At 40.1% G+C, this 12,166-nt stretch overlaps 1 protein-coding gene across 1 annotated transcript in view; it reads left to right on the top strand.

Annotated features, from left to right (window-relative positions):
• The window catches only part of LOC111529566 (microtubule-actin cross-linking factor 1), a 283,418-nt gene that overhangs the window by 233,297 nt on the left and 37,955 nt on the right, over positions 1-12,166 (top strand). Inside the window, exons 72-85 of the mRNA XM_026455708.1 lie at positions 1,147-1,373; positions 2,418-2,540; positions 2,640-2,741; positions 3,354-3,455; positions 3,549-3,722; positions 3,814-3,969; positions 4,110-4,307; positions 4,852-4,980; positions 5,766-5,939; positions 8,500-8,655; positions 8,760-8,966; positions 9,098-9,217; positions 9,658-9,827; positions 11,817-11,976. Coding sequence (XP_026311493.1) covers positions 1,147-1,373; positions 2,418-2,540; positions 2,640-2,741; positions 3,354-3,455; positions 3,549-3,722; positions 3,814-3,969; positions 4,110-4,307; positions 4,852-4,980; positions 5,766-5,939; positions 8,500-8,655; positions 8,760-8,966; positions 9,098-9,217; positions 9,658-9,827; positions 11,817-11,976 — 2,198 coding nt within the window. The remainder of the gene's footprint in view (positions 1-1,146; positions 1,374-2,417; positions 2,541-2,639; positions 2,742-3,353; positions 3,456-3,548; positions 3,723-3,813; positions 3,970-4,109; positions 4,308-4,851; positions 4,981-5,765; positions 5,940-8,499; positions 8,656-8,759; positions 8,967-9,097; positions 9,218-9,657; positions 9,828-11,816; positions 11,977-12,166) is intronic.

Raw genomic sequence — 12,166 nt, 5'->3', positions numbered from 1 at the left:
AGTATTCCAGAAAGTCACTGGAAAATCATTTGGAATTCAGAACACATTTCCCCATTGAAACAAGGTTACAATTGGTAGTTAGATTCCCAGGCCAGGAAACAAAAGCTCCTTTAACCTCTCACGTGAGTAAACTACAGTATCAGTAGTGGGTAGAGCATAGCTACCTTTTGTAACATTTTCCATGGGAAACATACAAGTTTAACATAGAACACTGGAAACAGAGTTCTCATCTCAGCCCTTTTGTAAGTTAGGGGTTTTGTATCCTAGCACTACCTTTATAGTAAATGATAGCTCATTTCTGGATTACTTCTGTGATCCCTTTATGTGGGAGACCAATGTAAGAGGAAAACGCTAGTGTAGAAATAGGCCAGGGCCAGCCGCAGTGACTCCTGCCTGTAACCCCAGCACTTTGGGAGGCTGAGGTGGGCAAATCACTCAAGGCCAGGAGTTCGACACCAGCCTGGCCAACATAGCAAAATTATGTAAAAATACAAAAATTGGCTGGGCGTGGTGGTGTGCGTCTGTAATCTCAGCTATTCAGGAGGCTGAGGCAGAAGAATCGCTTGAACCCGGGAGGCAGAGGTTGCAGTGAGCCAAGATCACGCCACTGCACTCCAGCCTGGGTGACAGAGTGAAATTCCCTCTCTTTAAAAAAAAAAAAGAAAGAAATAATAGGCCAGGTGCAGTGGCTCATGCTAATAATCCAAGCACTTTGGGAGGGCAAAGCGGGTGGATCACCTGAGGTCAGGAATTTGAGACCAGCCTGGCCAACATGGTGAAACCCTGACTCTACTAAAAATATAAAAATTAGCTGGGCATGGTGGCGCATGCCTGTAATGCTAGCTACTTGGGAGGCTGAGGCAGGAGAATCTCTGGAACCCGGAGGTGGAGATTGCGGTGAGCCAAGATTGCGCCACTGCACTCCAGTTTGGGCAACAAGAGCAAGACTCCGTCTCAAAAAAGAAAAGAAGAAAAGAAAGAATAGTAAAACTAAAATAGAAAATTATCCTTTAGTTATAAATGCTTAGCATTTTTTTTTTTAAGATGGTTTCGTTGAAAAAGTCAGAGTTAGATGGAATTTCTGAAGAGAACAATTTCAGGCTCTTAGGGAAGTTCTATTCATATCTCTTTTTTTAACCTGCTCAGAAATCCAGGATAAATTGGATCAAATGGTATTCTTCTGGGAGGACATCAAAGCTCGGGCTGAAGAGCGAGAAATCAAATTTCTTGATGTCCTTGAATTAGCGGAGAAGTTCTGGTATGACATGGCAGCTCTCCTGACCACCATCAAAGACACCCAGGATATTATCCATGACTTGGAAAGCCCAGGCATTGATCCTTCCATCATCAAACAACAGGTTGAAGCTGCTGAGGTAAGAAGGAAACAAAACCCTTTCTCTTAGGTGTCTGTCCTCTAGAAAAAACACTTTATCAAATCAAGTGAGGTATGTTAACTGCTTAGCCAGGCCGAGTACCTTAAAGATTTCTGTTTTTGTTTTTGTTTTTCGCTCGTCACCCAGGCTGGAATGCAATGGCATGATCTTGGCTCACTGCAACCTCTGCCTCCCGGGTTCAAGTGGTTCTCCTGCCTCAGCCTCCTGAGTAGCTGGGATTACAGGCATGCGCCACCATGCCTGGCTAATTTTTGTGTTTTTAGTAGAGACAGGGGGTGGTTTCCCCATATTGACCAGCTGGTTCCAAACTCCTGACCTCAGATGATCAACCCACCTCGGCCTCCCAAAGTGCTGGGATTACAGGTGTGAGCCACTGCTCCAGGCCTAAAGTTTCTTTTTAAGTTGAGACATTCTCCAATTGAAAAAAACCTGCTCATTATATTACATTTCTTAAGTGTAGAAAAATAGATGGTAGAAAATAAAAATTGATTTTTGGACTCATTATCTAGAGATAACAATTGTTACTTTGACATACTTTTTTCTAGTCTTTTGGTGCTTTTTTCTTTTTTTTTCTTTTCTTTTTTTCTTTTCTTTTTTTGAGACAGCGTCTCACTGGGTCACCCAGGCTGGATTGCAGTGGCACGATCTTGGCTCACTGCAACCTCCACCTCCCAGGCTCAAGCAGTCCAACCACCTCAGCCTACCTAGTAGCTGGGACTACAGTCATATGCCACCACACCCAGCTATTTTTTTGGAGGCAGGAAGGGATGAACCTTTGGTAAATGATTGAAGCTCACTGTGCCTTTTCTATACTATTTTATATATACATATATCTATATGTAATACATATTTTGTGTATATGAAAAATAACCACTTAGAGTCTGAAGCTTTAGCATCCAGATAAGTGAAATTGACAGTTACGTTGCGCATCTGCTATTGATGGGGTATAAATCACATTTGCAAAGTTTGGTAAGTTCTGTTCTGTTTTCTGTTTTGGCTTATATTCTGTTCATTTACATGTAGACTATTAAGGAAGAGACAGATGGTCTACATGATGAACTGGAGTTTATTCGGATCCTTGGAGCAGATTTGATTTTTGCCTGTGGAGAAACTGAGAAGCCTGAAGTGAGGAAGAGCATTGATGAGGTGTGGAGAAATGGATGAGGCATTCAGTTAGAACATTAGTGGGCTCAGACTGAAGAGTGATAGTGGATTGAATAATGTGATTGAATGTTTTTCCCCTAGATGAATAATGCTTGGGAGAACTTAAACAAAACATGGAAAGAGAGGCTAGAAAAACTTGAGGATGCTATGCAAGCTGCTGTGCAGTATCAGGACACTCTTCAGGTGAGAGGCCAGGAGGTGACCACCAAGGAAATACAGGTTCTGTTTTTTGTCATTTTCGGAATTCAGCACAAGAGTGGATCACCTTCACCGGACTGCAGACCTAAGATAGTGCTGTTTCCACAAATCTAGCCAAAGTTCCCCACTTTTAGTGAAAAAAGTAGTGACATCTGTCTGAATTCTTACTCTTCCTGCCATTGTTATCGTTCCCTGCTCATCATAGATTCATTCAGCTATGTTGTGAAGCTGGCCTTGCTGTGAAAGTCATTGCTTGCCAGAGGTTCCAAACCCAGGTTATCTTCAAGCATAGTTTGGCACAGTTACTTCAGAACACCATGAGCTTGCTAGCTGGGATTAAGAAATCTTAACTTTTATTGAAATTTAGTATTTCCAAATTGTACTTTATTTTGAACATTATCTTGATAATGTTGGCTCCATTATTAAATCACCATATTATTAATAAAGATAATTATTCCTTATCTGTGCCCCTTACCTAAAATCACAACAGCACAAGGTGCTTTGATTGATTTATGTCTTCTTATGTTAGCAGGGATAATGTTCATTCTCTCCCAAATACTTCTGGTTGTTTTTGACTTTACTTGTCTTTTGTTCTAGTCTATGTTTGACTGGCTAGATAACACTGTGATTAAACTCTGCACCATGCCCCCTGTTGGCACGGACCTCAATACTGTTAAAGATCAGTTAAATGAAATGAAGGTTTGTATCTGGGTATGGCTTTTGAAGAAGAGTTGTTTTGTTTTAGTTTTTAAAGACTTGATTTGATGTTAACATTGAGTGTATCTTTGGCAGGAGTTCAAAGTCGAAGTTTACCAGCAGCAAATTGAGATGGAGAAGCTTAATCACCAGGGTGAACTGATGTTAAAGAAAGCTACTGATGAGACAGACAGAGACATTATACGAGAACCACTGACAGAACTCAAACACCTCTGGGAGAACCTGGGTGAGAAAATTGCCCACCGACAGGTAAGGCAGGTAGTAGATGACATCAGTGAACTACTCTCTGCTCTTTTCTAATTTCCTAATGAATGTTCCCTTTCTGTCTTTTCCTGAGTAGCACAAACTAGAAGGTGCTCTATTGGCCCTTGGTCAGTTCCAACATGCCTTAGAGGAACTAATGAGTTGGCTGACTCATACTGAAGAGTTGTTAGATGCTCAGAGACCAATAAGTGGAGACCCAAAAGTCATTGAAGTTGAGCTCGCAAAACACCATGTAAGTATTTTCATTTCTTCATCTCTAACCCTATTGAGACCAGATATTGCCACCAGAAGCCTTTGAATGTTGTGTATACCTTAGAGAACCAAATTAGATGATATCCATGGAGATAAATTATGTTGTTCAACATTTTTTAGGTCCTAAAAAATGATGTTTTGGCTCATCAAGCCACAGTGGAAACAGTCAACAAAGCTGGCAATGAGCTTCTTGAATCCAGTGCTGGAGATGATGCCAGCAGCTTAAGGAGCCGTTTGGAAACCATGAACCAATGCTGGGAGTCAGTGTTACAGAAAACAGAGGAGAGGGAGCAGCAGCTTCAGTCAACTCTGCAGCAGGTACATGTGACATCCAAGTGAGGTAGGAAGAGCTATACAGATAACAGAAAACCTGTCTAAGAGAGAGGACATCAATTTGAAAAGCAAAGAACCCCTTATGTCTTGAGGGGAAGGTTCATACTGTGCTGTAATTTATCTGGAAAGAGCAGCTTTTGATTGGGTAGTTCTTTTTTGAATTCGTTTGTAGCTCAGTCTCTTTATTCACTATTCAAAGTTAGTAGATCTTCACTATAACAGATTCCCTTTTTGTGTTGGATCAAGTCAGGTCTCTCCCTGTTCAACAGTACCTTAATCATATAGTCAATTCATCTGATTGTGTCAGGCATTTATAATATGTTATAGTGAGGTCTAAAGGGTTCTGCTAGATTCTAACAATAATATTGGCCCCATGCCAATCTAGCAACAGAACAGCTTTGCCAGAGAGCAGCCCAAAATTCCTCCCTCAAGATAAATTCCTCATATCATTTGCAAAGTTTACTTTTGAAGCTGAGAATTGACTACTGATGTGGTTGATATATCTTTTTCTATATCTTTTTCTCAAAAGGCCCAGGGCTTCCACAGTGAAATTGAAGATTTCCTCTTGGAACTTACTAGAATGGAGAGCCAGCTTTCTGCATCTAAGCCCACAGGAGGACTTCCTGAAACTGCTAGGGAACAGCTTGATACACATATGGTAATAGCAGTTTTTTGAAATTGAGCATAAGCATCCCATATTCAATAGCTCCCTTCCAAGTTCATAGTGATGTATTAATATGTATCTGGAAATCTACAAAGTAGTGCATTTTTACCAAAAATGTAGTATAACCTTTGGGGATTGCTGCCTGTTACAGGCTTCTAATACCTTTACAGTAGGCAGCAGTAGTGACAGGGAAGGGTCAGCTGGAAATTTTGAGTTAATTGGCTTTATTGGCACACATATATTGACTTGAAGATGACAGCATCAAGAAGAAAAATATATAACACAGATGTGTTTGTACTTAAGAAGGAAACTACTTAATGGAGGTTTAGGGAAATCAAATAGTTACTTACAGTATTTCAAGAATGCATGCTAGAACCAAAAGCAACATAATTTCTAGGCAAATTTTTCATGAAAAGGGGAAATAGATTATTGGAGTCTTTTGAGGGATCTCTAATCCTTAAAAAATGTTTTTCTTCTATGGGTGATAAAATTATTTTAATATTTTAATTTGTCACTTGTTATTTAGTAAAATATGTTAATATTTACATTTTAATACAAATGAGTTCTAAGTAATTAGTATTTCCTTATTACAGCTACTTTTATTATTAAGTATGGTGGGTCTCATTCCCTTAGAGCTCAGCACTTGCACTGATTCCAAAAGAATGGCTTTTAACCAAGATGATCTCTTCCTGGACTTCCCAGACTCTGCTACAGAATCTATATGTAGATGTCTTCCAGAGAAAGGATATAATTGATATCTTTCCTGCCTTTTCTTGTAGGAACTCTATTCCCAGCTGAAAGCCAGGGAAGAGACTTATAATCAACTACTTGACAAGGGCAGACTCATGCTTCTAAGCCGTGACGACTCTGGGTCTGGCTCCAAGACAGAACAGAGTGTAGCACTTTTGGAGCAGAAGTGGCATGTGGTCAGCAGTAAGATGGAAGAAAGAAAGGTACAGTGTATGATCCCCATGTTTGAGTAATTTGCTGACTGATTGCATGTATAATAATTGCCATCTTATTTATATGAAGATTTTTTGAAGACCAGGGTATTGTAACAGAAGTTGCAGAACTGATTCCGTCCGTGTTGAGTTGCATTGATGTTATAAGTTTCTGTTGTTGTTTGCTTGTTTACCTGTTAAGACATTACTGCCATTATTGCTCCGTGGTGGGTTTTATGTCCTATATTAATCACCAATTTGTGTTCTACTTAAAAACAAGATTTTGCTGGAGTTGGTGTCTTGGAGTTGAGATTGGGGACAGGGCATGTAGGGACTATGACTAATAATTCTCCACAAGGAATTTGGTTCCTAATGTAAATGCAGTATGCAAGGAAATTTACTAGAAATCAGGAGAGAAGTAAATTATATGACCTCTTCCTACTCATCCTCAAAAATCAAATTCTCTTCTCTACAAAATAATGAAAGATGATTAGGGATGAAGGTGTTTGCCCAAAAAGATTATTTTTTATGAGTACAGAGTTTCACTGTATTTTTTGCTGGTCAGATCAAGTATGAAATATATACATAAACCTGTTGACCACATTCACTCAATGAATAGTTACTGAGCAAGTGTGTGCCAAGCCCTGTGCCTGATTTATGGTGGAAACACTAAAGATGACCCTATCATTGGGAAATTAATGAACAGAAGGACATAAAACACATGAATATCTTGAGAGAAGCATTAATTTCCTGAAAACCTTCTAGCATGGGATTGGGTAATTTGGTTATATAAAGAATGGACCTAGGTGTATGCTAATTCTTGGACAGGGCCAGACCTGGTGGCTCGCACCTGTAATTCCAGCACTTGGGAGGCTGATGCAGGAGGATTGCTTAACACTAGGAGTTTGAGACCAGCCTGGGCAATATAGCAAGACCCCATCTCTACAAAAATACCTAAAAATTAGCCAGGTGTGATGGCACATGCCTGTAGTCCTAGCTACTTGGGAGGCTGAAGTAGGAGGCTCACCTGAGCCTGGAGGGTTGAGGCTGCAGTGAGAGGTGATGTTGCCACTGCATTCTAGCCTGGGTGACATCAAGAATCTGTCTCCAAAAAAAAAAACACAACTAATCCTTGGACAGGCTGTCATCCATAGATCCTGCAGAAGGCAAAGCTGAGATTAAATAAACTGAGACAGATTCTAGCTCATAACCAAGAAATTTTCAGAGAGTTTTCTTAATAGTTGAGCAAAATACCTTAAGACGTAGTTGCCCATCATCAGAAATGGTCAGGCAAAAACTGAGTGTCAAGGATAGTTTATTATCTTGCAGGAACATTACCTTCAGGATCAGTAAAATCATTTATTAAATGTGTGTGGTGCTGTATTAAGAAAATACAAAGAATATGTAGATATAAAGAATATAAAGATATAAATTAGATATCTTTTATATCTGTAAAGTAGATATAAAAAATATAAAGAATATGTAGATAGAATGATGTGGAAAGAATTCCTTTCTAGGAAGTTGTAATATACTAATTTCTAAACATTCCTCTGTATATTTGAAGTGGATTTCATTTTTCTACCTGATTTGTTTAGATTGGGTTTGTACGTTTTTATAACATTTATTGTAATAGCTTTTTTTTTGGGGTGGCAGTGGGGGAGTTACAAAAATAACCTGAAAACGCAAAAAGGAAAGTAGAAATTATAACCCAGTCAGGTAGAATTAACAGCAGTAGTTAACGTTTTTAGTGTACATCTTGGAGTTTTTTCTGTGAATATTTTGGAAATACTCATTTTTGTCAGCCCGTCATTTTTACTTTGCCTGCCTAGTAGGTCGGCCAGAGGCAAAAGTCATTACCAAAAGGTTAGTGTAGGTCTCTGAGGATGGAGTTTATGAACTCTGTGGGATTGAAGTATACTTGTGAGGAGCAGCCTTTTCCCTGAATGACCTGTTGTTGTTGCCATTCTTAGGTAAATGAAAGTGTCTGAAAATCTACATCTAGTGTTGTCAGATTTTTGCCTAGAATGTCTTGGCTTCTTTCATTACCTCTTCTTCTTATAGCATAAGCATAATTTTCAGACTCATATTTTCATATGCCGTATTTTCTGAAAACATGTATTTAAACAAAGAGTACTACATTGGACATCATCTTTGTAGTAAATTGCTTTCCATTTAGCCATTTTTATACCACAAAAAGTACATTAAAGGAAACTGAAACATTACCCAAAGCAGGCTGCAGATCCTGCAGCTGTCACCACTGAAGGGTCTGTTCACTTATGGTTATTGAATAGTCTTAATCCCGTTCAAGGAAATGGAGAGTAGCAGAGAAAGGAACTTAGCTGCTTATTGTGCTCTATTTCCTTTTCCATGTACACAGTTCTTGCCCACTTGTTTCAGACAATAACATTAAAATGTCCCCTTCTTTACAAATAAAGCATGTTTGAAGGTTGATTAAATGAGGCTTCCTTTTTAGAGGTCATTTCATTTGGTGTACAGTTCATGCCTTTGTTGCTGAAGCTATAATTCCTGAAATTGGCACTTTTTGTGTGTGTGTGTTTTACTTGAAATTCAGTCAAAGCTGGAAGAGGCCCTCAACTTGGCAACAGAATTCCAGAATTCCCTACAAGAATTTATCAACTGGCTCACTCTAGCAGAGCAGAGTTTAAACATCGCTTCTCCACCAAGCCTGATTCTAAATACTGTCCTTTCCCAGATAGAAGAGCACAAGGTAACTATAATATTACGATGCTGCCTTATTTTTGAAAGCACTAATTGAAAGAAATGCCCCTTTGTCTTACCTTAAGCTTAAAAAGAGCACTATTGTTCCTTCAGGTTTTTGCTAATGAAGTAAATGCTCATCGAGACCAGATCATTGAGCTGGATCAAACTGGGAATCAATTAAAGTTCCTTAGCCAAAAACAGGATGTTGTTCTGATCAAGAATTTGTTGGTTAGTGTGCAGTCTCGATGGGAGAAGGTTGTCCAGCGATCTATTGAAAGAGGGCGATCACTAGATGATGCCAGGAAGCGGGCAAAACAAGTAAGTTGGGGAAGAGAGATACTAATTCACTGAAGAATCTCGGGCTGCATGTATTGAGTCTCTGGGATGATTCTCAAATGTGCTGTATAGTGTGTATATTCATTCATATTAACTTACTTATGTAATTTTAGTTCCATGAAGCTTGGAAAAAGCTGGTTGACTGGCTAGAAGATGCAGAGAGTCACCTGGACTCAGAACTAGAGATATCCAATGACCCAGACAAAATTAAACTTCAGCTTTCTAAGCATAAGGTAAAGCAGTTAATTGGTCTTAGGTCCCGAGAATACTATTTGCTAAAGCTTGAAGCTTGCCAAAAATAAAAATCAGAGCTAGTAAAAAGAAAACCAATTGGTTAATGTTTAAAAGTCAAAATGATGAAGCCAGGGTTCCATTTTATATCTAGACAGTCTAATCATGATATTTGCTCATTTAAATAACAGTTTAAGCAAAGTAGATGTGGGAGTAACTAGTTAAAACTGTAGGCTTTCACAAATTGTCAGGCACTTCTGTGTATGGTATAAACAAAAAATTACGAATTTCTTAAGGATAAGCTATGGTTAATTTTAGTTCAAAAAAAGTGGTGATATTCATACTTTATTTGGTTTCTAGCCTGAAAACTCAAATTATTTTGTTCCACATCAAGATGTCATCTGACTTTTAACACTTTTTTGTTTTCTTTCTGGAAACATAGGAGTTTCAGAAAACTCTTGGTGGCAAGCAGCCTGTGTATGATACCACAATTAGAACTGGCAGAGCACTCAAAGAAAAGACTTTGCTTCCCGAAGATACTCAGAAACTTGACAATTTCCTAGGAGAAGTCAGAGACAAATGGGATACTGTTTGTGGCAAGTCTGTGGAGCGGTGAGCATGAATGTCCCCTTCAGGGATCTAACCGGGATCCCAAAAGCAAGAGGCTCTTACCAGATTCTATAAAATGGTGATAAAGCTAATGCATCAGTAAGAGGTTTTGTACCATCTTAACACCACCAGTTAGTTCAAAGACTGTTATAATTTAAATAAAATGTATAAAAATTCTCATTTTAAACTTGAACTTTACTGTATTAGAAAGAGAGAGACCTATAAAATCAACAATAATAGAAGATCAGTAACTCAAAAGTATTTGTAAATCGTCAATTTGTAATACCAACAGCTGTCTTATTGACTGCTCTGGGACACTCCAAAGCCTCTACATGCATTACCTCATTTAACCATAATGATACCTGACCTTTGCTGGGCAATTACTACTGAATATATACCAAACAATAGCTGATAATAATTTAATCCTCATAACCACTGAGGTGGGTACCACTTTTATTGCCATTTTACAGATGAGAAAAACGACCATAAAGAGGTTCTTAACTCCCCTAAGGTCACTCAGCTACCACATTGGCAAAGCTGAGGTTTAAACCGTGGCAGTTTGGTTCTAAAAGTCATACTTTTATCTATTCGTACCCACTATGCCATGCTAAATATTACAGTATCGCTACCCTATTTGTCCTTTTTTTTCTTTTTTCTTTTTGAGGAGTCGTCTTGCTATGTCTCCCAGGCTAGAGTGCAGTGGCGCCATCTCAGCTCACTGCAAGCTCCACCTCCTGGGTTCACACCATTCTCCTGCTTCAGCCTCCCGAGTAGCTGAGACTACAGGCACCTGCCACCACGCTCGGCTAATTTTTGTATTTTTAGTAGAGATGGGGTTTCACTGTGTTAGCCAGGATGGTCTCGATCACCTGACCTCATGATCCAGCCGCCTCAGCCTCCCAAAGTGCTGGGATTACAGGTGTGAGCCACCGTACCCAGCATTTTTCTTTTTTTTTTTTTGGTTTTGTTGAGACAGGGTCTAGCTCTCTCACCCAGGCTGGAGTGCAGAGCTTACTGCAGTCTCCAACTCCAGGGCTCAAGTGATCCTCCCACCTCAGCCTCTCGAGTAGCTCAGACTATAGGCATGTGCCACCATGCCTGGCTAATGTTTTTTGGTTTTGTTTTTGAGACGGAATCTTCCTCTGTTGCCCAGGCTGGAGTGCAGTGGCACGATCTCGGCTTGGCTCACTGCAGCCACCGTCTCCCGGGTTCAAGCAATTCTCCTTCCTCAGCCTCCTGAGTAGCTGGGACTATAGGTGCACGCCACCACGCCCAGCTAATTTTTAAAAATATTTTTAGTAGAGATGGGGTTTCACCATATTGACCAGGCTGGTCTGGAACTCTTGACCTCATGATCCACCTGCCTCGGCGTCCCAAAGTGCTGGGATTACAGGCGTCAGCTACCACACCCAGCTATTGTTTTTTATTTGAGTAGAGACAAGGTCTTGCTATTGTCCAGTCTGTTCTCTAACTCCTGACCTCAAGTGATCCTCCCACCTTGGCCTGCCAGAGTGCTGAGATTACAAGTGTGAGCCAACACACTTGGCCTGTACTCCAATTTTTTTTTGATGAGGTGACTGAGGTTCAGGGAGATGAAGAAACAGCCTAAGGTCACACAACTGATACAGAGCTAGGAGTTGAACTCCTGATTCCCGATCATTACCAAAACCATCATCTTTTGCTTGGAATGGTATAACGTGATTAACACAGACCTTGGGTTGTTAGAGTGTGCCTGTGTGTCACTGGGCTATAAGATGCCTGAAGGGTATCTCTCTCTGTCCCCTGTGCTACCCTTAATCCATTCTAGTGGGTGGTTTGATTTAAAATGTCTCACCATCTCTCAGTTACTTTTTACTCTATTTCTAACTGTTCTAATGTAGAAGTCACTCTCTATATAGGGTTCAAGCAATATTCCCTTTCAGCAAGGCAGAATTGTGGGCCATTTGTAAAAGGAATCCCTAAAAAATGGTAGCATTTGTGTGCATTTCTCAGGCAGCACAAGTTGGAGGAAGCCCTGCTCTTTTCGGGTCAGTTCATGGATGCTTTGCAGGCCTTGGTTGACTGGTTATACAAGGTGGAGCCACAGCTGGCTGAGGACCAACCCGTGCACGGGGACCTCGACCTCGTCATGAACCTCATGGATGCACACAAGGTAAGGGCGAGGTCTGGGCTACGTTGGAGTGCAGTGCCCTAGGATCTTCTACATGTGACTGCCTCTGCCCTTCTTTCTAGGGAAGAAAGAGAGCCTGACAGTTGCTTTGTGTGTTTAAACAAACTGTTGCTGAGATTCTGCATTAGTCACAAAGAATTTACCAAAATTGGTTTGATTCAGATTTGGCAAT

This window comes from Piliocolobus tephrosceles, chromosome 1 (assembly GCF_002776525.5).
Source record: "Piliocolobus tephrosceles isolate RC106 chromosome 1, ASM277652v3, whole genome shotgun sequence".
Lineage (NCBI taxonomy): Eukaryota > Metazoa > Chordata > Mammalia > Primates > Cercopithecidae > Piliocolobus > Piliocolobus tephrosceles.
The sequence above is the reverse complement of the archived record's forward strand: the minus strand, read 5'-3'. Positions and strand labels throughout refer to the sequence as shown.